Source organism: Caenorhabditis elegans, chromosome I, assembly GCF_000002985.6.
Source record: "Caenorhabditis elegans chromosome I".
Taxonomy (NCBI): domain Eukaryota; kingdom Metazoa; phylum Nematoda; class Chromadorea; order Rhabditida; family Rhabditidae; genus Caenorhabditis; species Caenorhabditis elegans.
The window spans coordinates 54810-81079 of record NC_003279.8 but is presented as its reverse complement, the minus strand read 5'-3'; the positions used below and the strand labels follow the sequence as shown (position 1 = coordinate 81079).

At 36.2% G+C, this 26270-nt stretch overlaps 2 protein-coding genes across 4 annotated transcripts; one reads left to right on the top strand and one right to left on the bottom strand.

Moving 5' to 3' along the window:
- Positions 1 to 13: 13 nt before the first annotated feature.
- On the bottom strand, positions 14 to 9655 carry csk-1 (the record flags this gene model as incomplete). 3 transcript variants are annotated; one of them, NM_001306233.3, is made up of 13 exons in its annotated part: positions 736 to 774; positions 1633 to 1767; positions 3281 to 3367; positions 3927 to 4131; positions 4968 to 5129; positions 5590 to 5909; positions 6272 to 6455; positions 7314 to 7475; positions 8063 to 8139; positions 8183 to 8433; positions 8490 to 8569; positions 9148 to 9233; positions 9569 to 9655. In NM_001306233.3, 13 exons carry the CDS (start codon positions 9653 to 9655, stop codon positions 736 to 738), a joined length of 1875 nt encoding a protein of 624 aa, NP_001293162.1. The 3 variants fall into 3 exon arrangements, with proteins under 3 accessions (NP_001379977.1, NP_001293162.1, NP_001293163.1); NM_001392355.2 differs by lacking the exons at positions 9148 to 9233; positions 9569 to 9655 and having other exon boundaries at positions 14 to 774; NM_001306234.3 differs by lacking the exons at positions 3281 to 3367; positions 3927 to 4131; positions 4968 to 5129; ... (6 more) ...; positions 9148 to 9233; positions 9569 to 9655 and having other exon boundaries at positions 1633 to 1725.
- A 7358-nt stretch (positions 9656 to 17013) lies between these two features.
- On the top strand, positions 17014 to 25787 carry Y48G1C.5 (Tyrosine-protein phosphatase domain-containing protein). Its single transcript, NM_058267.6, has 12 exons — positions 17014 to 17062; positions 17108 to 17176; positions 17224 to 17283; positions 18106 to 18306; positions 19029 to 19844; positions 20844 to 22035; positions 23455 to 23823; positions 24027 to 24208; positions 24393 to 24543; positions 24787 to 24956; positions 25033 to 25190; positions 25630 to 25787. Exons 1-12 carry the CDS (start codon positions 17059 to 17061, stop codon positions 25741 to 25743), a joined length of 3486 nt encoding a protein of 1161 aa, NP_490668.4. The 5' UTR covers positions 17014 to 17058; the 3' UTR covers positions 25744 to 25787.
- The last annotated feature ends 483 nt before the right edge of the window (positions 25788 to 26270 follow it).

The window sequence follows — 26270 nt, the reverse complement described above, 5'->3', positions numbered from 1 at the left end:
AAATCGGTGAAAAGTAATATAAAATTTATTGCATTTTCCGTGGCGGCAAAAATTATGCCAATAAAGGGGCGGAGTTTTGAGCATTTTTTGTTGAGGGAAATTCGTTGCAAATTAATAATTTTAAACGTGAAAATATTCGATAAAAATTTTTAAAAATCGATGAAAAATGCAGAGGAAAATTGAAGAAACCGTAGATTGGGTATCGGCCGTTCGGAGAGGTGTGGGCAAGGAAATTTAAAGGTGCATGACGATTTTCGTGGTGAGACCCAACAGAGAAAATTATTTCGGAAAATACAATTTTAAAAAATTCTTTCGAATAGAAGTTTCTTGATGTTTTTTCTTTGATTTCACTAAAAATTGAAATTTTTTTCAAATCGAGAAAAATTTAAACCAAAAAAATCGACTTTTCGAAAGAAAGGCTAAAACTTCTCTAATTTAGAAAAAAAAATGTTTTTTGTGATTTTTAGGAATATCGAAAAAAAAATTTCAAAGGCGCATAATAATTTTCGCGGTGGGACCCATCCAAAAACACCGCTGTGCCTTTAAATTCCAGGATCTCCCGAAATGCGCGGCAGCGGATTAGAAAATATATAATAACGATGCCTAAAAATGTGTGGGGGAAATTACAATAAAATATGACAAAATTTGTGTAAAAAACAGCGAAAAAAAAACAGAAACATCATATGGACTAGAAAATTCGATGGATTTCTGGAAGTTTCGAGATGTGCGCCGATGTCATACTGTATTTCGGATGGTTGTCAATCGTTGCAAGACCTGAAAATATAAAAAATTTAAGTGGAATTTTCAAAAAATTCAAACATTTTCGCATTTTTCAGGGTAAAAATGCGGAATTTTTTTTTCGGTTAATGTTCCAAAATTCAAAAAAATGACCGGAAAGCAAAAAACCTTTATTATAGTAACTTCTGAACAAAATTTCACTTTTTTTAAAATTTTGACATTGTACATGAAAATGATTTTTAAAGCCATTTTGTGGACGCAGCTTCAGAAAATTGAAATTTTTGTAATTTTAGAGTGAATTTTCGGGTTTGTTTTTCGCAAATACTAATGCAATAAAATTTAATGCAAAAAATCTTTTCTTTTAGATTTTTAAGCCATTTTCGGCGGATTTTTGAAATTTTTTGTTTTTTTCAATATTTTTAATAATAAAATTTCGAATTTTCTACAATTCTTTTCGCAAAAATTGTGAAATTTTTTCAGGATTTCGAAAAATTTATTATTTTCCGAATCTTTCAATTTTATTGCAAAAATTGCCCAAAATTTAGATTTTTCTGAATTTTCTTCAAACATTCCCATTTTTGGCAATTTTTAAACAATTTTCATCACAAAAATTGCTAAAAATGCTGATTTTAAAAAGATATTTCTCTTTGAAATTTTTAATTTATAAGGCAGAAACTCTGGTAAAATCTGAAAAACCCCTGAAATTTTGGTAAAAATTCCATATTTTTGGTCAATTTACGGCATTTTTCAAATTAATTTTTATTCTTTTTTCTATCAGGTTTTCGAAAAAAAATTCAATTTTGTAGATTTTCATCACAAAAATTGCCATAATTGTAGGTTTTTTTTTCAGATTTTCGTCTTAAAATTCTAAAAAATTTCCCTTAAAAAATCTACCTGTCCAAAAGACGGTCGATCTTGTGCCGATAGAGCCCATGTTTCATTCATAACCTTGAAAATTTCCGGTGGACATCCTTCAGGTGCTTCCATTCGATATCCCTTCTCAATATATCTCACAACGTCTTGGATAGGCTGAAAAAATTAATTCAAAAAGAAAAAAAAAGTTGTTTTTTTTGTGTTTCTGATGGTTATTTTTGGGCTCTAAATGAGCTCTGAAAGGGGTGAAAAAATAATAAAAAATAGTGAAAAAACATAGAATTAATTAGAAGATTGAGAAGAGGTAGCAGAGAAAAAAATAGAGTTTTTGAGGGAAATTCTGGGGAGTTGGGTGCCGGAAATCACACAAAAACACACAGATTTTTTTGGATCCAAAAAAAAAATTGAACAAAATTATTGTTGAAAAATTGTTGAAAAACATAATTTTCGCTCCAAATTTGACTTTTTTCTAAAAAAAATTTCGGTGTTCCTTTCTGAAAAATGTTTATAATTTTTAACATCGAATATGGAAAATTTTGAAAATCCAGATAATGTGTAATAATTTTTTTAAAAAGTTCAAAATTAGAAAAAATAATACTTTTTTCCAATTTTTTCTTTTAAAATTAAATAAAAAACGTTTTTTTTTTTGGAAAAAAGATTTCAAAATTCAGGTTTTGCGAAAAAAAATTTTTTTTGACATTAGTGGGGGACTGGACTTAGGCGAGACGTGGTCGGCCGAATTTAAAGGCGCACGGCGATTTTCGTGGTGGGACCCAAAATACTATATACCACAAGGACATCTTCGGAAACAAAACAAAAATAAAAAATCGAACAATTTTGATTTTTTTCTTACTATTTTTTGATTTTTCCAAATAAGCCAATAAATATATATTTCTCTTTTTTTCGAACATTTAATCTTTTTTAATTATTCAATTTTCCAGAAAATCCAAATGTTCAATTTTGAAAAAAAAAGAAACTTATTTTTGTCTCGAATAAGGTGTTTTTTTTTTGAAAAAAACGTTGTATTTCGATTTAAAAATTAAATTTTGCAACAAAAAAAATCATTTTTTTAAAACAATTTCTATCATCATTTTTCATTTTCAGAATTCGAGCTATTGAAAAAATTGATAAAAAACTTTTTTTTTTGGAAAATTTTGGAAAAAGTTTAAAATTAAAATTTCTTCATTTTTTTTCAAAAATTTCAGGCAGGGGAAAAGATAGTGAGATGTATTGTATAATAGAAGTGGATAGAATTTGAAAAAAATAGAACCTAACGAAAAAATGCAATATACACATACCGAACGACCATCGGCTCCCTGAAAATCATGACAAAAATCAATAAAATAGTGATGATCGTGGCCGGGAGAAAACTCGGCCAAGCCGAAAATATAGGAAGAGGACCCACGAAAAAGGAATCTACGAGAAGAGGATCTACGAAAAAGGTTAAAAACTCTATTTTTGAAAAGTCTCAAAAACATGCTAAACAACGCGCGTTTCATCCTAGCATCGTCGCTCATTTTCGTAGATCTCATTCTCGCGCAGATTCCCTTTCCGTGGAGCCTTAAAAGAAATGATCCCAACCAAGAAATAAAAACAACAGCTAGCGAGGAATAATATGAAAAAACACGAGAAATTTTTTTAATTAAAAAAATGTTGTCTGAAAACTCACAATTCTTGGGTACGGTACTCGTCCGAATGAAAAAATTTCCCAAAGAAGAATGCCGAATGACCAAACATCGGATTTTGTGGTGAATTGCTAAAAAAAATTTGGGAAAATTGCAAAAATTCTTAATTTTTAATGAAAAAAATTCCATTTTTGAAAAATTTATGCGAAAATTCAATATTTTTTGGTGATTTTTGAGTCATTTTTCAGCGAACTATTAGAAAATTTGGATATTTTCTAAAAATTCTAGTTTCAAACTATTTTTATCAGAAAAAAATCACAAAAATTTTTAAAAAATAAACTTTTGAAAATCGATTTTTTCGTTTTTTATTTTTTTGGGATTTTTTTTCAAGATTTTCCCATTTTTGATATTCAAGCTATGAAAGAAAATGAAGTAAGGGAAAATTCTAGAAATTTGGGCAAAAATTCAAAAAAAGTGCAGATTTTTGAGGCATTTTCCGGCGGATTTTCGGATTTCTTTTTTCAAATTTTGTTAAATTTAAAAAATATCGATTTTTTTAAATTAAAAATTTAAGAATACGAAATTCCAATTTAAATTGAAATGATTTTGTTTCTTTTTATGAAATTAATTTTGAAAGAATAAATTCTGTAAAAATTTCTCAATTTTTTTCAATTTTTCAACCAAACTTACACTATGTCTAAGCGCTTCAGGTGCCGTCCATTTAATCGGAAATTTGCCAGAAGCCGAATCATGTGACTGGCTGTTTGCTTTTTTCGCTAATCCAAAATCCGAAACTTTCGCTACTAAATCATCGTCGAGTAGGACATTTCGAGCGGCCAAGTCTCGATGAACAATCTGTTTTGATTCCAGATAACACATTCCTTGGCAAATATCCCTGAAAATGGAAAAAAAGTTGAAAATTTGGATTTCAAGAACAGCTGTCACAAAAAATTGAAACATTCAAATCAGATCTTTGACATTTTCAAATTTTCTAACAAAAAAAAATCGAATTTTCCACTTTGCCGGAGGTACAGTAACCACGGCTGGGTCCAACCACGAAAAGCAGTACTGTATTAGCATTTTCAGCTGTGTGCCTGAAGCATTGCAAGATTTTTCTCTAAATTTTTTTTTAATTGTGCAACAAATTTAAACGACTTTTTTTAAAAACTAAAACCGATTTTACAATATTTTTTTCAAATTTTTTAAAAAATGTTTACCCTTGAAATCAGGGTTGTTGTTTGAAAAAAAAAATTTCGAAAAAAAGTGGATTTTTTGGTGTTTCGGTACGAATAGACGAAGAAATAAATTTTTGTTCGAAAAAACTCCAAAATAAAATTTAAAAAAAAAACTGCATTGATTTCAAGGGCAAACATTTTTTAAAAAACTTAGAGAGAAATTTTGCAGTGTTTTTAAAAAGTCGGCTTTTTGACAAACGGAGAACAAAAATTTAGCAAAAAATGTTTTTGGAATTAATTCAACAGGATACTAGAAAATTGTTTAAAATCTAGAAAAAATCGGGTTTCAGACAGACCGGCAAATCGTAAATTTCTAAACCAGAGACAGCTAAAAGCACTGCTACAGTAACCCTTTTCGTGGTGAGTTACTATTACTCAGGCGGAAAAAATGAAATTTCGATTTTTCGGTTATAAAAATGCAGAAATGTCAACAATTTTTGAACAATCTAATTTGAATGTTAAATTCCAATTTTTTTATTTGTCAACTTTTTCTTACATCGCAAACATCATCAACTGCCTCCTCTCCAACGCATGCCTTCCTCGAGATCGGAGTAAATCGATTAAATTACCATTTGCCATATATTCAGTTATCATGTAGACATTCACATCATCCAGTACAACACCGACAAGTGTCACTAGATTTGGATGCGAGAGACCTCTGCAAAATTCGGAATTTTTCAGATTTATTTGCTGCCATTAGTTATCAGTCATCAATCAGGAAAATTGAAAATTTTGAAACTAAGCGTTATAAACTGAAACAATTATTAACATAAAATAGAAATTAATGAATATTTTCAAAAAAATTGGGGAAATTTTTAATCTTAATTAAAAAGTGTTTAAATTGTACAAATAATTTGTGCGCCCATCAGGTTTCGAATTTTTCACTTAGATTTTCGGAATCAGGGGCAAATTTGGAGTCAATTGAAAATATTTTTCAGATTTCGGGGTACTCATAACTAAAAACTTGGAAAAGTTGTTATTATAGATTTTCGAAATTAAAAATAAATTGAATTATAACATTTTTGAAACATAAATATATTTTTAATATGACTTTGTTCAACACGCATTGTTTTGGGCTTTGCCAAAATTATTTTCTTCTCAATAATTTGATAACTTACACCATAAACTTGGCTTCATCCAGCAATGAGTCCAACATTCCATTTCCATGCCTTTTCGACACTTTTAACGCGACTTTTCGATTCTTATAAGTTCCCAATCGAACATCTCCAAATTCTCCGTGTCCAATTGTATCACCAACATCAATATCGTTCGATGAAATAACTAGACCCGCGTGTCGAAATACTGATGTTCGATCTTCCAAATCAACTGTCGACGATGAACCAAATGACGATGATCCGTTTGATGAAAATGTCGCTGTTTCACAAATAATCGGAGTTACCAGGCGATGGCAGAGACCGTCCGCGTCACGTTTGTAGTGCTGGAAAATTGGAAATTACAATTAGCCATTAAATGAAGATTGATATGATATTATATCAATATTTAACAATATTCATATTATTTAAAGTATTGCTATATAAAATCTTAATTAGTTATATCCAATAAATATAAATATTTATATAACATTTTTGTGACTTTTCAAACTTAAATCCGAATTTTAACAATTTTCCCCTCATTTTCTCTTTCTCCCAAATATTCAAATCTCTACCAACCTTTTTTATAATACAACTCTTCACAATATAAAATCATAACTGTTATCTTCACCTGTCTCATTCTAACGAATACCGGTTCATTACCCATTCCTCCCCCTTTTCCTGTCTCTACAGCCCCGAAATGACTCACCGAGACCAACTGTGTCAAATTGGAAAAGTATTCTTCCTTGTCACAGGTCAGCTGTCCGCCGGACGTCTGTTCGATGCGATAGTGTTCGACTTTTCCGTGAAACGACATACATAGTGTGAAGTCGCCGGGGAAATTTGTGGATTCACGTACTAGGAAGGTTCCGTCCGGTTTGCCGCGGAGTAATCTGGAGTTTACAAATTTGTAAAACATGATTTTTAAAAGTGGTATACAGGGTTATTCAAGTAGTGCCGGAAAAATGAAAAGTGGAGAAAAATGACGTCAAAACTGTATTAAAATACATTAAGAAATGACATGTATTATAATTTAGTTGTGACGTCATTTTTCTACACTTTTCAATTTTCTGACACCGGCAAATCGGAGGGTTGTCGGTTTGCCGGAATCTTTCGATTCCGGCAATTTGTCAGTTCGCCGATTTGCCGTATGTCGGATATCAATTTGCCGGAAGTGGCAATTTTTTATAAGGCGGAAACACTTGAAAAATGTGCCTTTTTGAAATATTTTTTCCCGTATTCGTTACAAAATAGATGTGGGAACATTCAAAAGACGCGTACAATTTTGCCGATTTGAATTGAAATTCAGAAAGTTAACAAAATCAAAGAAAAATTCAGAAAAAAAAGACGTTCCAACAAAAATTACATGTTTTGTAAAACATGTAATTTTTGTTGGAACTTTCGACGAAAAAAAAATTCTCGTTTTTTTAAAAAATATTTTTATTTTCCACTAAAAAAACCATTTTCTGCATTTTCCAGCGTTTCAGGCGAAAAACGTTGAAAAACATGATGTTTTCTCTATTTTCTAATAAAATTCAAAAAATTCAGAAAAAATCTATTTTCAACATTTTTCTTTAAATTTTAAAATTTTCTAGAAAATCGCGACATTTTTCATGCAAACAATTTCCGATGTTTACGTTTTTAAAGAAATATGTCGTTTTTAGTGACGTTTTTTTCATAAAACTGGAAACCGACTGAAAACCGAGATAATGACGCATTTTTCCAGATTTTTCCAACATTTTCAATATTACTTTTCAGTATTTTCTCTGCTAATCATTGAATGAAACCATGGCTGATGGTTTGCTGCAGTTGAATGATGTGATGATGTGCTGGAGGTTGTTGAAGCTGCTCCCGGAGCCACGTCACATCCGCTAGCTCTCATTCTTACAATTCCATTGTCGTAGGCTTGCCCGCTAAAATTTATTAATTTTTTTGATGAAAAATCAAATTTTCTTGAAATGCTTTTGAAAAAAGTTTTTGAACAAAAAATTTGAATTTTCTTAATTTTTTTCCAGAAAATCAGAATTTTCATAGATTTTGTGGCCTAAAAATCAATTTTTTGTGGATTTTTGTGTTAAAACCATTTTCTCAATTTTTAGCGAAAAAAAGAATTAATTTTTGTTCGGATTTTTGCAAACAAAAACTAATTTTCATGGAATATTCTTGAATTTTTGGCCACAAAATCCGAATTTTCTTTTATTTTCAGCTCAAAAATATTTAAAAATAATTTTTTTAACTTTTATGTTTCATTTTTCTGAATTTTTTGCGCAATTGCGCGCAAGAATTGTTTTTTTCTAAATGAATTTTCGGCAAAGTAATCTAATCCGCTCAAAAATCCGATTTTTATGGATTTTTGATGTAAAAAATTAAATTTTCATGGATTTTTATCTTTTTTAATCCATTATTCGCATCAAAAACTCAATTTGCCTGGAGTTTCTGCTGAAAATCCTATTTTCATGGGAATCGGGGTTATTCACAGAAATTGATCAGAAAAACCAACTTTATTCTCACTACACAATCTGCATGAACCAGACCCTCCTCCTGATTCGCATTACGGGCTCGATACCACGCTGGGTCCTGAAAATTCCAATTTTTTTCGATGAAAAGCAGATTTTCATACCGTTGTATTCCCCAATATCCTGACATGATCGTCTTTTCGAAAAACATTATCCCGGGCCGGCATTCCATGCGAATAAAACGACGGTGACACGGTTCTGGTGACAATTACGTCGTTGCCGGGAGACAGGAGATCCCTATTCGCGTTCAGAGTGTTCATTCGTGATTGTGATTGAATTGAGTGTGACGAGCACGATATTGGAATGCTCATCGGGAATTGGTGATGGTGATTGTAGCTGTTCCCGTTGCTCATTTCTGGAAATTAACTGTTTATTTCTGGTTTTTCGTCGATTTTATCGAATAAAACTCACTTAAAATACCATTCGCTATGAAATCCTCGATTATTCGTTCAATTTCTGCGTTCGATACATTTCTTTGACGCCAAAACTTGCTGAAAATTTCATTTTTTACTTTAAAAACTAAAATAGATACGGTACAAAACTAAAAGCGCATACCGATTTAAAAGGCCGTGGTCCCGGCACGAAATTAGTTTTAAGCGAATTTCAGCTGATTAATCGGTTTTTTTTCAGAAGTTTCAGGGAATTTTAAGCAGAAAACGATCAAATTTATTATAAACTAATAGATTTCGCTAGGAAAATGAGTATTCTGTTGAATTTCCGACATTTTAGGCGGAAAACTACAAAAACTGGAGGTGCGGGAGATTTTATGAGGTTTCAAAGCGATTTAAACATTAAAATTGTGGTATTGAGCTCGAAAATTATCAATTTTCTGGTAAAAATCGATATTTTCAGCTCAACATTGAATTTTTTAATCGAAAATGACTGAAAACCAATCCCTCAAAAATGCATTGTTTATTTCGCTAAAAATAACTTTAAAATTACCCGAAAATTATCGATTGTTCTATTTTTTTTGGATCTTAGATCACACAAGGTGTGTTTTTTCGGATTTCCCATTTTAAATTTCACAATAAATTTCACACCTGCTGTTCAAACAAAACTGATGACTCACTTTTTGTTCTGACGATCGTCGAATTCGTCGTTTGACGAAAAAGAGCTCGTCGGACTGCTGCTGCTTCCACCCAATGAGTGTGAGCGCTGGAAATTCTATTGGTTAGGTTTTTTTAAAAACCAAAATCGCAGTCGAAAATACTGTACCCGGTCTCGAAACGACATGTACGCCTTTAAAGAGTAATGTAATTTTCGATTTTCATCGATTTCTCAATTTCAACTTAATTTTTAAATAAATAAATATATATTAAACGGAAAACATAGAAAAATCAATTTTTAAAAATATCGGTGAAAGTTTGAAGCTATTTACAATAATCTTTAAAGGCGCACACATTTTTGGAATTTAGCAAAAATTATCGCGTCGAGACCGTCGATTGTATTTTTGCACGAAATTTTGCGCCTGGGTAATATAAAAGAGAGACCTTTTCAATAGAGAAATTGGAAAATTTCGTGGGATTTCTAGAATTACGGTGATGGGATCGGCTACGGGATGCGGAGAATATAGGCATTATTGATTTGAGAAAGAAATATTATTGTTTTGTCTCTCAGAAGTTTACGAAAAGTGTGGGAATGAAGAAAGATGCTTAAGCTTGTCGCGGGTAATTCGAGAGAATCGGGGTGTGGTCAGTCGTAGGGAAACGGGTCGAATTACGCGGTCAACTATTCAGGTTATTTTTGAGAAGTGACTGCGAATTTATATAATTTTTCTGGATTTTCCGGCGGGTTTTGGGGTGTAATAGGCGTTAAATTTTATATCTTTAGACGGTATTTTGTTTTACGGGAATATATTTGACACACAAAATATCTCGATCGAAGCCAAAACTACTTTTTGAATAACTACTGTAGAGCTTGTGTCGATTCACGGGCTTGATTCGAAAAGATTTTAAAAAATTTATTTCAAAAATCGAGCCCGTAAATCGACAAAAGCGCTACAGTAGTCATTTCAAGAATTACTGTGTTTTCGCTATGAGATACTTTGGGCGTCAAATATGCTGCGCAATACGCATTCTAAGAATTCTAAGCTTTTTTTTAAATATTTAAACTAGTTTTTATTTGGCAGGAAATTCGAAAAATTCGGGAAATTCTAAGCGGGAAATTTGAATTTTCGTGAAATTTTCGCCAAGAAGTTTGTATTTCCGTAAGGAAAAATCTTGACGCGCTAAATATCTCGTAGCGAAAATAACAGTAATTCTTTAAATGACTACTGTAGTGTTTGTGTCGATTTATGGGCTCGATTCTCGAAATGAATAAAATTATAATACGAAAAAGAAAGCAAAATGGAATATCGACGTCACTATTCGAAAAAAAATCATTTAAAAAATCGAGCCAGTATCGACACAAGCGCTACAGTAGTCATTTGAAGAATTACTGTAGTTTTCGCTACTAGATATTTTGCGCGTCAAAAATGTTGCGCAATAAGCATTCTCATAATCTTGTGATCCCGTAATAGAATGTTTTAAACACTTCGAAAGTGCAAATTTCTCACACAGTACGAATTTTAAAACAATTTCGCTACTGTTAAATAAATATGCAAACAAATTTCATAAAAATTGTTACAAGTGGCTTTTTTTTTAATCAATAAAATTAATGCGGCACTCAATAAACCTAGCAAGCAGTGGGCACATAAAATTCGAATAAAATTGGAAAATAATGTGAAAGGCCCGCAGACACGAAAAGTCAGTTCGATAAGAGAGAACAAGTCGGAAGAACAAGGTGATTTGGTGGAAAAGAGAGAGAGACCTCCAAGAGGCAAGTCTGTTGGTAAGTGGCAGCTACAAGATAGTATATGGTACCGAGGAGACGCAGGCAGGTAGACAGAAGCGTTGTGAGATGAGAGAGTATTCTGAATGAGGAGGGGGTTAGAAGAGATGGAGAGTGTGCAGGAACGAAACGAACAAATATAAGAAGGAAATCTTTCTGGTGAAGGGGGAAAGACAGAAGGTATTATGCGCAAGGTGAGACACCCCTTTTTCATGATCCTTTTGTATACCGAGCTTCGAGGGATCTTATTAGTATACACCGGTGTTCGATTTCTTTCGGGACAAAAGTTCAGAGTTGTCGTTATTTAGACTTCGGCAAACTGAGATCTTGGAATTTTTGCAGGAAACTTTAAAAAACAAAAATTAGATTCATGGTAATTTAATATTAATTTAACTTTAGTTTAGTTTTAGTTTTAGTTTTAGACTAGAGTACCACGAAATCTGAAAAATATTTTTAATTGACTTCAAATTTGCCCCTGATTCCGAATATCTATGTGACAAAATTCAAAAAAATTTCCCTTATTTTACATTTGAGTTTGAAATCTCGCATTTCATTTGTGCACCCATGAGATTTCGAATTTTCGCGCCAGAGACGCTATGTGTCGATTTACGAGATTTTTGTATATTTACGAAATGCTTACTTACTTACTTTACTCATTGAAATTTTTTTAGTTTTTCGATAGTAAAATAATAAATTGACCTTGAAAATTGACCTTGAAAACACATTTCAAAAAAACTTCGAAATCGAAATCTCATTAGTGCACAATGAAAGTCACGATTTCAAGCTGAAATATAAAATGAGGGAAAATTTTTTGAACTTTCTCACATAGATATTCGGAATCAGGGAGTCATTTAAAAATATTTTCCATATTTCAGTACTCCGCCTTTCACAGTAACACGACAAAGCGCAAAAAGATGATTCCGAAAATTGAAGAGCAAAGGTTTTTTTGTGAGAAAAGGATATTGTGCAACAGGGGGATAAACGAGAAGGGGAGATTTGTTTGAACATTTTTGTGTCTATTGATTTCGCCAAAACGAATGGGGGGATCGGGAGCCGTTTTTCGCAAATTGTTTCCACACACTCTCGCGAGAAAGGTGCTATACGACAAAGATGGTCGTAGTGGGAAGAAGAAGAAGAAGAAGGATGGAAATTTTGGAAGATGGGAAGAATGAGGTTAAGAAGGGATTAGGAAAGGGTCCCGATGAGGCTAAGAAAAAAGTTTAAGCTGGAAGGAAGTTGTTTCGGCAATTGATGACTACTTTTTAAATGTGAAGTAGCGACAGTGGGAAAATTGATAATAATCACTCATATGGTGCTAAATTGACCAAAGACAAAGGCGAGCTTGGCAAATTCTGCAAATCACTTTTTTCAAAATTTTCTTACCGAACTGATCAAACTCAGAACAATTTGTTATTTTTGATATTTCGATTTTTTGTCCAATTTGTAGTGTGTACGGCAAAATTTAAAATTTGCCAAACTCGGCAAACTCGCCGAGCTCTTCAAACGGCAAATTCCGCAATTTTTTTCTCCTCCCAGCCCCGCCTAAGCCTAAGCCTAAGCCTATTCCGGAGCTCACATCTGTTTCATTCAAATTATTCAAGAGACAGTCTACGTGAGTTCACGTTTTTGTAGAAATTCAGTCCCACAACATGTCAAACGCTACGTGGCCGTGAATAGTCTAATCTTCGAAAATTCATAATCTGGAACAAAATATTTTGTAAATTTTAATTGTGACTTTAATTCTCGATATTTTTTAGTCAAGTATTACTTATCGAAGAAGTTTATCCAAAACACGAACACCGCTTGATTGGAAGAACTTTACCATAAGACCATCATCGATGTTAGGGGGCATGGAAAACCTGGAATCGTCTCGTTCCACATTGTTGCTCGGTGGACCACTCATTTCGTCCGTGTTTCCGTGGATTGAACTGTTGATCATCAGGGGATCTGAAGCTGCCATGAAACTCTAACCACAATTTTCCTGTAAAGATATATCATTATTAAACTCTGAATCTGGTTCCCTGAACCAGAGCCTGTAAATATCTCTCCCGAAACTGTGAAAAAACCCATAAGTTTCCTGCTACCGCCAAAACAAGCACAAGGGTCGAGCTGCGAATGTTGCAGATAGACACCGACTGCCCACTCAGGCGACAATGAAGGAAAAATAAAACTCACCTCCTGAAAATAAACGACTTACGGTTTAAACTTAATATTTTCATAATAATTCGATTTTTCTCCGGAAGGGAAATCATAGCATATGTGTCTCGCACTTTGGAATAATATGTGTGTGGGGCGGGAGGGGGGAAACCAACACGTAGAATGACGAAATCTCGCCGCTGCGCGCGAGGAAAGATGTCGTCGCGTCGAGACCTGCCTCTCACTAAAGGCGATGCGCCTTTAAGCTGTCGCTTCACTTTCTCGGGAAAACATACAATTCTCGGATCGCTTCGCTCCCCGAGAATTCGTTTTCCCTGATCAAGTTACGCTCTAATAAGACAACACGAATTATATAGTATTATGGGTTTATTGGTTTGGGTTTTGTGTGGTATAGGGTAGAACCAGCAAAGCCGGGGGCTATAACTGTCAGTCACGGCTATAAGCTTGAGGCGTTTAATAATTACAGATTCTTCACCCCTATACCAGATATTCATCTATAGCGAAAACCTTGTGAGAAGAAACTGCCGACAGATAAACCGTATTGTGTGTGAAATGACTCTCAGTTATAACAGGAGAAACTCTGCTAGTATCCGCACATGGAAACGAGAAGTAGATAACCTCAAACTACATCTACTCTGGGCTTGAGTGAACTGGGAAAAAGTGACAAAAAGGCGAAGCATTTGGCTCAGTTATCTGTAGTTTCCAATGAAAGCCGTGAGCTAATATAAAATAAAGTTAAGATGAACATATAAATGCGGCAAGGAACTGATCGCCTTACTCCGTAGTTACTGAAGTGTATAGGAATTCTGAAACTGTGATTCGTCTATGTCTTCCTGGAAGTGTGCTAACCGCCAAATTGCGACGTCGAAGGGGCTCATTCGGCTAAGTCAGCTATGAACCTGTGCAGTAGAAATAATTCCCATTAAAGGCGGACCACAATCTGTCTGAAACTGTCGTGAAGTATCCATACTAGGGCCAAACGTCTCGGGCTACTTCGACTCACACCTGAATAAGTCCTGACAAGGAGAATAGCTAATTGGAAAAACAAATTACTCAACAACCTGCGAATATCCTCCCTAGTCTTGAGAAACTCTTACGAAACCTGAGTTATTCTCACATAGCCCTGCATATCTCCTACGTAGTGGTAGGTGACGGAATATGATTCGACATTAAAATACCTGGGAATCGCGTGAGCAACGAAAGCGATAAAATATAGAGCTAATTTTACGTATACCGGACCAATCGATCGCCGTATATAAAAGCAACTCATACGTGATCTGCGTCGTCGATAGCGGGAGAAAGAAAAAAGGTCGAACCGGATGTCCTGAAAATCGAACAAGTGAGCGATAAAGTCTACACGGAATACACAGCTATGCAATTGCAAAACGCGCGGCATAGCTAAAGAAAATCATCGCCTTATACGCTTCATCCTGAAATACTTGACGACGATTAACCCGGAGCTCGGTAAGGTAGATATATCGGCTCGTCTGGTTATTTGTGCAGGTACAAGGTTTTTCGAGAATCCAATTGGAAATCGGACTCCCAGTATGGTCTAGTGCCACTCTAACGTATACCTGCTCCACTCTTCCGTAGACCTGCGTGAATCCTCCGTAAACTTGCGCTACTCTTTCGAAGACCTTCTTCGTAGGCTTGCTCTACTCTTCCGTAGACTTGAGCCAATCCTACTTAAAACGGTAGTAGAAGATGAAGCAGAAACCAAGAACGGGAAACCTTGAAAACCGCCTGAAAACGGAAAATCATTGAGACTCACGGAGTCGACTCGTACTCATAAACACTCAGACCTGGCTCGACCGGTCCAATGAAATGCGATAGAAACGCAAGACAATATATCTCACCCGACGAAAGATGTCGCATTAAACTGATAAGAAAGCCTTCCGGGGCCTGAAATCGTACTTTCGCGATAAAGAATTGCTCTTTCTGCGATGTGAACTCCCGTTACATGGTAACCACAATGAAAAACATACATAAAATTCGGGCCGCCCGATAATACATCTCGATAAAACGTTATCGGAATATTCACAAGACTCATGGAGTCGACTTCACACGAAGTTACATACCTTTCACTCGACGAAAATATTCTTCCTTTGGACACGGTCCATCAAAACATGACTTCTTAACGCGCAAAATACCAAAATAGCTTGTGAGAGATAGAGATAGATGTGAGAGATAGTGAGAGATAGAGTAAAATAGGGAGAGGGTGCGCGAGTGCACGAACCGGAAACCGAAAAATTAGAGAAAGTGATAAACGAAAAATTACAGAGGAAAAGAGCGTGGATAAACTAACAATGCTGGAAAGAGCGCGTAAGAGAGAGGGAAGAAACAAATGCGAACATATTTAATCTCCTAGACGAGAGAAGGAACCCCTGAAAGGAGTAGAACACTTACTGAAGCACCTAACAGCGGGGGAAAAAGCCATTGAGCCTCAGAAAGTACTCTTCGTAAGGATTACATGCCAAAAACTGAGAATTTTGATGATTCCTCCTGCAAAATCTGGCATACGCGCAGATAACTCTTGGAAAACGGAGAAATAACCCCCTTTTTATCATTACGAACGAGAAAAACGCTTAAAAACGCAACGGAATCAAGGAAAATCGATAAAAAACCTTAAAACTACTAAAAATTCGATAAAAATACAATAAAAACAAAGAAAAATCCAAAAAAAATCGATGCAAATCGATAAAATCACGTCCTTTTTCTTTACCAACACGTAGAATGACGAAATCTCGCCGCTGCGCGCGAGGAAAGATGTCGTCGCGTCGAGACCTGCCTCTCACTAAAGGCGATGCGCTTTTAAGCTGTCGCTTCACTTTCTCGGGAAAACATACAAATCTTCGGCCAGAAAACTAATGTATTAAACATTGCCACGTATCGGTAAAATCATTTCTAAATTTAATTAATTTCTACAGCTCATTCCAATGGGTTATAGTGACAAAAAACAATGATTTCAGGTCAAATATATAGTTTTTATGAATAAAAAATCATTCTTCGATCAATGATGTTTTAGTCTTAGCCATTTATCCATTGACCTCGAGCCACAATGAACGACATTCCCTCAAATTTTGAATTAAAAAATCATACATTTTCAGACTGAAATTCCGAGAAAAGTAGCCCGAACTTTTTTCTGAAAAAGTTCCTAAATACTCATCAAACATTCATAAACAGTATTTAAACAAAAAATCCCAAGATAACACTTTTGTCTTCAAGATATTCAGGTTGAAAACTAGTGTCCTGAAACTTGTATTTCGGCTCCAAAAAATGTTTAAATCCAAAAAAAAGTTTCAATTTAATTTTGCTCTAATTTGCAAATGATTGCGGGTATTAACGTAAAAGCTAATTATCTGTTTTATCTTCTTAAGGACCCAAAATCCAAGTTTCAGGACATTAGTTTTCAACCTGAATATCTTGAAGACAAAAGTGTTATCTCGGGATTTTTTGTTTAAATACTGTTTATGAATGTTTGATGAGTATATAGGAACTTTTTCAGAAAAAAGTTCGGGCTACTTTTCTTGGATTTTCAGTCTGAAAAATGAAGATGAGGATTCGAAATTCACCTGTAATCTCCATGCTTGTTTTATTTTTTTGTCCGAAAAAATTTTGTAGAGGAGTTATAAGCAAAGGTAAAAATATTGAACGTTTTTTCTTGTACAGTTTTACTGAAATTACAGCTTGAAACACATTCCCTCATGTATCAGCCAAAAATTCAATTCCATTGGAAAAAAAAAGATTTCACGTAATATTAATTTTTTTTTGAAAGGTCAAATTTCGCTGCTTATGTCAAATTTTCTTCGGCCATCTAGTGTTTGACATTCTGTGAGTCCCTAAAACTTTCATAGAAATTAAAATTACAGAAACCGTGACCTTTTCGTTATAAAATAAATAAAAATTCCAACACTCCTTCTCTCAGAATTCACACTTCCAATCATTAATTGATTCAAAAACCGTCGATCAAAGGGAAGTTTCATAATACTTTGCAATGAGTAGGTTGATTTTTATTTTCGTTCCGAATTTCTTCTGTCTTCCAGGAATCAAAATAATAATCGTTTTGATAATTATAACGGTTAATCGTGTTGTCAATTCGGATACTTTCGAAGGTTTCTTGACTGTTTCAGAGCTTTAATTTCAATATATTTTGTTCCAGAAGAATCCAGTTTCTTTAATGTGATGTCATTAGATCCACGTTCCAAACGTGAAGCTAAAGGTTTGTCAGTCGAATTACAGAAAAACAATTTTTACGTTGTATTTGTTGTATATATATGTTAATGTATATTTTGCGTGTCTTGCATAGGCTTAGGCTAACAAGGGAAGTCTTTAAAGCGGCCCGTAGATTTGGGGTTCTCATGTTGATATTCCGATAGAAGAGTGTTAGTTTTGATCTCTCCAAACAATTTAGCTGCCCAAGTCAAGTTTCAGCAAAGTTATGACATTTTGAAATTTCAGTTAAAAACACCATTGAAATCCACTGTCTTCAGCCTATTGTGGTGGGCGTCACATTTTCGGTGTTCACGCAAGCTGATATTTGTGTGGATAGCACTGTAAGACAGTGTATTTCAATGGTGTTTTTAACTGAAATTTCAAAATGTCATTACTTTGCTGAAACTTGGCTTGGGCAGCTAAATTTTTTGGAGAGATCAAAACTAACACTCTTCTATCGGAATATCAACATGAGAAACCCAAATCTACAGGCCCCTTCAAAGACTTTCCTTGTAAGGCTTAGGCTAAGACTTAGGTTAAGTCTTATGTTAGGCTTGGCGTCAGTGGCGAGCGTTAGCTCGCTTTGACAAAAAAGAAAAATTCCTAGAAATTCCTAAAAATCCGAAAAAAGTCAAATTCGGGTCAATTCTCATAAAAAAAATAGCCAAGAAAGGACAAAAAAGACAAAAGTTAAAAAAAAAAAAAGTAAAAAGAGTTCGCGGGGGGTTGGAAAGCTAAACTCGCATGATACGTATAATATACGTAATAATTAATAAAAGAAAAATGACAACAAATAACTTTTTAAAAAAATCATTCATAAAAGTTGCAGATGACAACTTGATAACTGCCGTTGAGCGATTACAATTCGCCTCACGATTGATCAATGCAATGTACCTACAACAAGAATTGACAAAAGGAACCATTCCATCAATGAATTTAACTTTGGATTTGTTCAAATACGATTTCTCAATGGATCAACTGAATGCAATTGACTACAGTTCGCTGGAATCTAAACTGATAGCGCTTAAAGGTTTGGTTGCAAACATTCAAATATTTGAGTATGTTTTTTGTTAGGCAAATACCTTTTTTTGTTTTTTAAAACTACAGTCTACTCGTTCACATAGGGCAGGCAGGTTCCAGGCAGGCCCTGAAACCGCGCCTATCTACCATGGAAGACCTATTTTTACATATTACGATGCAATTATGCAACTATGTTTTCCAGGTTTCAACTTTTCACTACGAATATCTTTTCACTACGAATATAAAATTCAAAAGCTGAAATTTTGGTTTCAAAAAATCCACTGTAGTAACAGATTAGGTGGTAATAGAGTACAGGGGTGGGCGGAAAAAGATTATATAAGGGCCTATGGTAGTAATAGAGTATGGACAATTTGCCGGAATTAAAATTTTCGGTAAATGGGCAAGTCGGTAAACTGCCAGAGACGACAAAATTGTACACATCCCGATTTGCCGAATTTGCAGAAAATACATTTGCCGAACTGCAATTCCCGCCTACCCCTGATAGAGTATTTGCGGCTTTTTTTTGGAAATAACCGAAAAGTTTCGAAAATTTCAAAAAAAAAGTAAGGTGATTCAAAGTTTAGGAAAAAGCCTATTTTCTGTTAAAATTTCAAATTTTCACAACTTGTCAGCATTGCAAAATTTTAGATTTTAGCTATCTAAAAATAGGCATTTTGTTCCAAAATTTTGAACCACTTTCGTTTTTTGCCCCCAAAAACTATACCTTTATAGAACTACAATCGAATATCGGCGACGATGTTGAGGCAGATCAATTCTTCACAACTGTCAAAAGTGTTGTCCACGTGGCTCATGATATTGGAGATCTCAAGAAGTGGCCAGACGAGACTAATTTCAAGGCAGACATGAAAGACATTACAGACAGTTTTTCATCAGTTACAACCCTTTCCGAAAAGCTATCAGTATGGAGCAACTCGTACACAGAGATTGAAGCGTTCACTAGTTTCACCGATATTCCCAAATCCCATTCTGCGTTAAACGATTTGTTGAAAAAATCCCAAGATTTTTTGAACATAGTGGAGAATCCGAAGATTACGTTGCATGGCTTCAAAAACAATAATTCTGCTGCTTCTTTCTTTGTATTATGGCCAAAAGTTCGTGATGTGATGAACTTTATTTCATCCTTCAAGATTGTAGACATCAATCGGGGACTAAGAAAGCTAGAAGAACACATGGCATCTATCCGGAATGCATTTCCAAATCAAGAATCGAAGATCCATCTTCAAACCATCGAATCCATCGGGCAGTCCCTGCGAACCAAGAAGTACACAGTTGGTCTACCGAATGGAGCAATTGATATTGGAGCACTAAACTCTCAATTGGCAACCGACGCTTGGGCCCGAGAAACTACTGATCACATGATTTTTCTCCGGGAACTTGAGACGATTTGGTTGTTGGGAGAAGAAGTGCGGAATGTGGAGCGTTTGTTGAGAAAAGATAGATTTTCTACTATTTCTCAATTATTCAATACTATCGAACGACTTGATATCCAGTCTTTGAATGTTCTTGTCGATGAGGCGAAGGTTATTGGTAAGTGTATGCGTGGCTTTCCGATGAATTACCAACGGCACGGAAAGCCTGAGTGTACCCTTTCGATTTCATCTTCGGAAAGTGTGCTAAGCGTAGGCGCGTTAAGCTAATTTTTCCTGGTAAATCCGCAATTCTTGAAGATCGAACCAATAGGGAACACTGTGGCACCACGTGCAACTTCAGGGGTAGGCGGCAAACACAACGGAAATTTATCGATTTGCCCAATTTGCCAGAAATTTCGGTTTCCGAAATTTTGTCGATGCATTAAGTGTTTGATAATAAAATCGAGTTTGGGAATTAGCGTTTTTCAAAAATTGTCGAATACCTTCAGAATTTTGGTTTCCGAAAGTTTGTCTAAAAATGCAGGGGTAGGCGGCAACTGCCGTTTGGCATATTTATTTTTGGCGAATTCACCAAATTCCCGGTTTTGCCGATTTGGAGGAACTTTTTAATTCCAGCAATTTGCTGATTCGCCGGATATTTTTATTTTAGCCAAACTGCTGATTTGCCGTTTGCCGGATATCAATATGCCGGAACTGTTTAGAAGCATTTTTTAAAAAACGGAAGCACGGGTACAGTGCCTTTTGAAATTTTTTCCAGTTACCAAAAATTTTCGGCGATTTGCCGGTTTCTCCAAATTTATCGGAAATTTGCAGTTACTGCAATTTGCCGATTGGGCGGAAATTTTTAATTCAGGCAATTTGCCGAATTGTAGTTTGCTGGATAACAATTTGCCGGAAGTGTTTAGAGGGAGGGATTCAAAAATTTTCGGCCATTTTGGAAAATCGGCAAAATGCCGGTTTGCCGATTTACCGTTTGCTGGAAAAAAATCGTTTGCCACCCCACCCTGATCAAAGCTCCGTAGAAAAAAGTAATATTTGCGAAATTGATTTGAGTTCCAAAATTTGTATATTTTAGAGTCCTTTTAGTTTGAGCCAATCTGTCGGTTGTCCACAAAAGTTCAAACTCAAAAAAACGAAAATAAAAATAAACTTTCAGCCCAATGCGCCAAATCTACTCTAACTACCGCCCCCGACTTCACGAATCTGGAGGAACTATCTAAAATTGCATCGAACATTGACACCGAATTGGAACAATCGAAATCGATATTGAAAAGTGTGATGAATCAACTTGTTGAAAGCAAATCAGGACACGCAGAAGTGCTCACTGTTTGCAAGGATATGAACAATAGCAATTGGACAACCGCTGAGCCATGCTTTAATGGAGTGAAAAAAATGACCGGCTTGTCGCTGACCATGAGTAGAATGACGGCAAACGCTACTTTCTTGAATCCGAATCTTTTGAAAACACTAGAAAAACGTGCTATTGAAAAAATCAATGACTCTCGATCTGATATTGCTCAATTTCTCGACGTACTGAGCTGTCTTCAATCCAACAAAGAATTGGACAAAATTCAAAAGAACCTGTCAGATTTGAATTCGTTCCGAGCAGATCAAAAATTCCCGCCGATAGTCACTGCCGTCGAAGATGCTCTGATCTCAGTTTCAAGCCTCAATAGTGGTCTGAAATCTCTGGCGCTGTACTTTAGCAAGCGCCGCAAATTTGCTTCGGATAAAACATCCCAGTTTCCAAACGCCGCTGAACACACTAATTCCATTGGCCCAGCGGCACAAGAAATTGCTCGACTGGAGGACGTGCTCCGAGAAAGAGCAAATGTGGATATTATCAAGAACCATGCACAAATTGTGCAACGAGAGTTGGCAGCGAGTGGAGCCACTTTGGCACAGGACGATAAGGATAATCTGGAGAAGCTGGTGGCGCTTGGAGCATCTTTGGATGTGATGTTTGTTCAGCTAGATGCATGGAAGAGTGGAATTAAAAAGTCTGATTCCACAAAATTTGTAGACTATGGTTATGTTTTCACGGAAGCTAAGAAGGTTGATTGGGCTAATCTTGGTGGTCTTATGGGCTTGGAAAAATCGTTGGAAAAACTGGTAGAACTTGTGAAGGATGTTGGCAATAAGAAGTCGCTCGGTGAAGTTCAGGATGCTCTGAAGAGCTTGGATGATGGTGGACTGGAGTTTTCAAGTTTTCAAAACAGACTTGATGAACCGAAAAAGGCTCTTGCTGCTCTTGACTTGTTTTTTTCAAATTTATTCAAGCCTCTGCCGACTGCAATTCTCCCACCGCCAGATCTTGGAAATTCTGAAAAGAATGGTCCACCACCACAGTGAGTTGATCTTATTTGAAAGTAGGGCTTCCATGGTAGACAGGCGCGGTTTCAGGGCTTGACTGAAACCTGCCCGCCTGCATTTTGAAGTGAATTTACAAATTTATAATTTTCTCATTTTTATCAATTTGATGAAAAACTAATTAAGAAACGAGAAGAAAGTTCACGCATGTTTCACGGGAATTTGGTGAATTCGCCAAAAATAAATATGCCAAACGGCAGTTGCCGCCTACCCCTGCATTTTTAGACAAACTTTCGGAAACCAAAATTCTGAAGGTATTCGACAATTTTTGAAAAACGCTAATTCCCAAACTCGATTTTATTATCAAACCCTTAATGCATCGACAAAATTTCGGAAACCGAAATTTCTGGCAAATTGGGCAAATCGATAAATTTCCGTTGTGTTTGCCGCCTACCCCTGAAGTTGCACGTGGTGCCACAGTGTTCCCTATTGGTTCGATCTTCAAGAATTGCGGATTTACCAGGAAAAATTAGCTTAACGCGCCTACGCTTAGCACACTTTCCGAAGATGAAATCGAAAGGGTACACTCAGGCTTTCCGTGCCGTTGGTAATTCATCGGAAAGCCACGCATACACTTACCAATAACCTTCGCCTCCTCGACAAGAACATTCAAAGACTGGACATCAAGTCGTTCGATAGTATTGAATAATTGAGAAATAGTAGAAAATCTATCTTTTCTCAACAAACGCTCCACATTCCGCACTTCTTCTCCCAACAACCAAATCGTCTCAAGTTCCCGGAGAAAAATCATAAGGCGGATTGAGGCAAGAGGCAGACATTCTAAAGAAAGGTTTTCGGGTGAAAATCAAAAAAATTCCAAATTTTATCTTTTCTCAACAAACGCTCCACATTCCGCACTTCTTCTCCCAACAACCAAATCGTCTCAAGTTCCCGGAGAAAAATCATAAGGCGCGGATTGAGCATAAGGCGCGGATGGAGGCAAGAGGCAGACATTCTAAAGAAAGGTTTTCGGGTGAAAATCAAAAAAATTCCAAATTTTTTACTCCAAACTTTTTTGAACAATTTGGATTAAAGCTTTAAAAATTTTTTCGCGTTAAAAATATTTTTTACGAAAATTCTCAATTTCTTCTTGAAATCTAGCACAACTCTATCTAAATCGAGCTGAAAATTCAAATTATTATTTTTAATTACAATATAAAATCAAGGAAAAAATTGAGATAAGAAAACATTTTACTTTTTCAAAATTGTTTTCATGCTAAATTCAAAACGTTTTTTTTTTAGTGAAGCTTCTAGATATTTGGCGGGTACCTCTAATTTTGCCTGCCTGCCAACCTATATGCTCCTGTGTTTAGGCCTAATCCTAAGCCGAAGCCTAAGCCTATGCCTAAGCATAAGCTAAAGCCTAGAAGCTTCACTAAAAATTTCCAAAATCCCAGAACACACGGACAATATGTAATTTTGGCTCTGATCGTCATTGTCATAATTTGTGCAATAATTGCTTACTTTTGCTTAACCCCGAACGGCTACAAAATACTCGACTCGGAAGAAAAAGAGAAACTGTACCCGCCAAATCAGATGATCAGTCGTGTGGATGTGAATGAGACACGTTTTTCAAACTTCCTCAAGACATTCAACACGCAAATTTCGGATTTCGTTACTAGAAAAAGAAATTGTACTTCAGTATTTGAGAATGTTCCAAATAACCTAGAAATTACGGGAGACGATTTTGCCCAGTTTTGCGGCTTACAGGGAGGTAATCACTGTCAATGTGATCCGGTGTCATATGAGTCTTCGAAAAAGAATGGGTAAGACTGTTACGCCTGCCTGCCTACCTTTCGCCTCTACATATTGCTTAGGTTTACGCTTACGCTTACACTTAACCTTAAGCTTAGGCTTCAGCTTAGGCTCAGGTTTAGGCATAGGCTTAGGTTTAACCTTTAACTCAAGCGCACATAGGTAGACAGGTAGGCAAAATTATGGGTACCTACCAAAAAATCTTCATTTTCAGCCAGGGAGAATCATCACATGTTGTTGAATTGGATAACGGCTTGAAGTTTGTGTTGATGCCTGCTCCGCAGTTGCCTGTTGATAAGAAAAGCTCCGATATTTTGGCGATTGCCGCATTTTGGGAGTCAGTGAAGCTGAATAAACCAAGCACAATTGTGATGTTGTGCGATTTCGCGGAAATAGGTGAGCCTATATCTGCTTGGCAGCAGCCTACGCCTGCCTGCCCACTAGACAACCTACACCCTCCCGTCTGCCTACATGGTGACCCACTCCTGTCTGCTTGTCTACAAGACGGCCTACACAGGGCAGTAGTCCTGCCTGCCTGTCTATCAAGCCACCCTCCGTTTTTAATCCATTTATTTTTCAGATCACTTTATTGGAGCTAATAAGGTGAACTGTGATAGGTACTTTCCCACTGAACTCGACGAAAAACTAATTTTGGCGGACTTAACAATCACTTGCACGAAGAGTATCTCGAAGCCTTTGTTGAAGACTAGACAATTGTTGCTAACATTTGGGTAAGTATAGGCACGCAGGCATGAAATAGGCGCGGTGGCACGCCGGTAGGCAGGCACTCACATCTGCATCGGATTGTCCGGATAAAAATTTTTATTTTTTAATAATAACCGGTCAATTCTTTGCTTTTTGAAATGATTGTTTTCAATTTTTCTCATCAATATTCTAACCTTCCTCACGCCTGTCCGCCTACTATTTTTTTCCATGCAGGCATAAAAGGTAGCCTGCAACAAACTTTTTTCCAGAAAGAAGCGTACTCAAGAGGTGACTCATTACCAGTATACCGGATGGCCGGAGCATATGGGACCGAAAGATGCCGAGGAGATTAGGTATTTGTTGAAACTAGTGACAGACAGCGAGAGACCGGTTTTTGTCGTATGCAATACTGGTGGTGGACGATCGGCAGCGTTTGTTCGTGAGTTTTTAGCTTTTTCTCAGGAAAAATTCACTGAAAATCGAGAACATATCCGAAATTTCTGAGCATTTTTCAGTCATCGAGAGCCTCTTCCAAGCGATCAATACAAGTGAAACTGGAGAAATCAATTATCGGAGTCTGATTGAACAAACGAGATCAAAGAGAAAATGTGCTGCACCGGATCCAATTTATTTGGCATTTGCATTTTACACGACTCTCACTCTTTTCTATCCAGTAAGTGTGTTTCCAAATGGAGCACAAAAATACCTGCCTAATTGCCTATTCGATGCCCGCGTGTTTACTCGCCTACTTGCAAGCCTATGCGCTTACCTCATGCCTGGCGACGAGCTTAGTTTCTTTGCACATGCCTACTTTGCGCACATCTATTTTGTACCTGTCTAGGAGCTTCCTTGCCTACCTGCCTATGTGCCTTCATCATGCTCACCTGCCTTTTCTCGCTTTTCATACCTGCCTGCATGTTTGCCTATGTCTCATACCTGCCTACCCACGTGCCTAAGCGCCTATTTCATGCCTGCTTTGCCTACTTGCCCATTTATTGCCTGATTATGTACTTGCCTGTCTGTCTGCGTGCCTACTTCATGACTGCATTTTCTACGTAGACATGAAGACGTGAAAGCTTGGCATCCGCCTGGTACTTTGTTAACATTTGCAGGCAAACGCACATGATGATGCTTATGTGACTCAAATTTGTCGAATGTATTTTGATGCAAATGAAGGTCTTAAGAAAAAATCGAAGGCGGCCGTGAAGAGTGAGAAGAAAACTTGAACTTTGTGAGGGACCCCAATATTGATAAAGAATTTACTATGAACATTTTTGTATGGAGATTTGAAAAAAAAACATTAATTGAACGACAGCTGTCGACAGTTGACAAATTTCAAAAATTATTTTTCAAAAAACCTCCCGTAATACGCCCCCCCCCCCCCCCCGAAAAGGGGCGCCCGGGTAAAGGGGGAGCGCGCCCCCTTTACCCAATGTGAAGAATGTGCGTTTGTATTTTGCTTCATAATTATTAAAGCGACACGTTTTTTGTGTGGAATATCCACGGTATCCACCCGCACATCTTAGTGGAAACGAGATTCACGTAAAAATATTTTATTATCGGTACAGAGAGTGTAGATAGTTAGAGTGCCAGACATCCGGGACCCAAGCGGAAGAGACGATTTGTGTCGATTTACGAAATGATGACAACGAGGAAAATTTCGTAAATCGACACTAATCGTCTCTTCCGCGCGCCCCGCTCCATTGGGTCCCGGATGTCTGGCACTCTCTAACTATCTACACTCTCTGTACCG

Excerpts from the sequence above, each read along its gene's own strand:
- Y48G1C.5 (NM_058267.6), top strand. Across the intron at positions 24,209-24,392 it reads GTGCGATTTCGCGGAAATAG|ATCACTTTATTGGAGCTAAT; the intron begins GTGAGCCTATAT and ends TTTATTTTTCAG. Across the intron at positions 24,957-25,032 it reads ACGATCGGCAGCGTTTGTTC|TCATCGAGAGCCTCTTCCAA; the intron begins GTGAGTTTTTAG and ends AGCATTTTTCAG.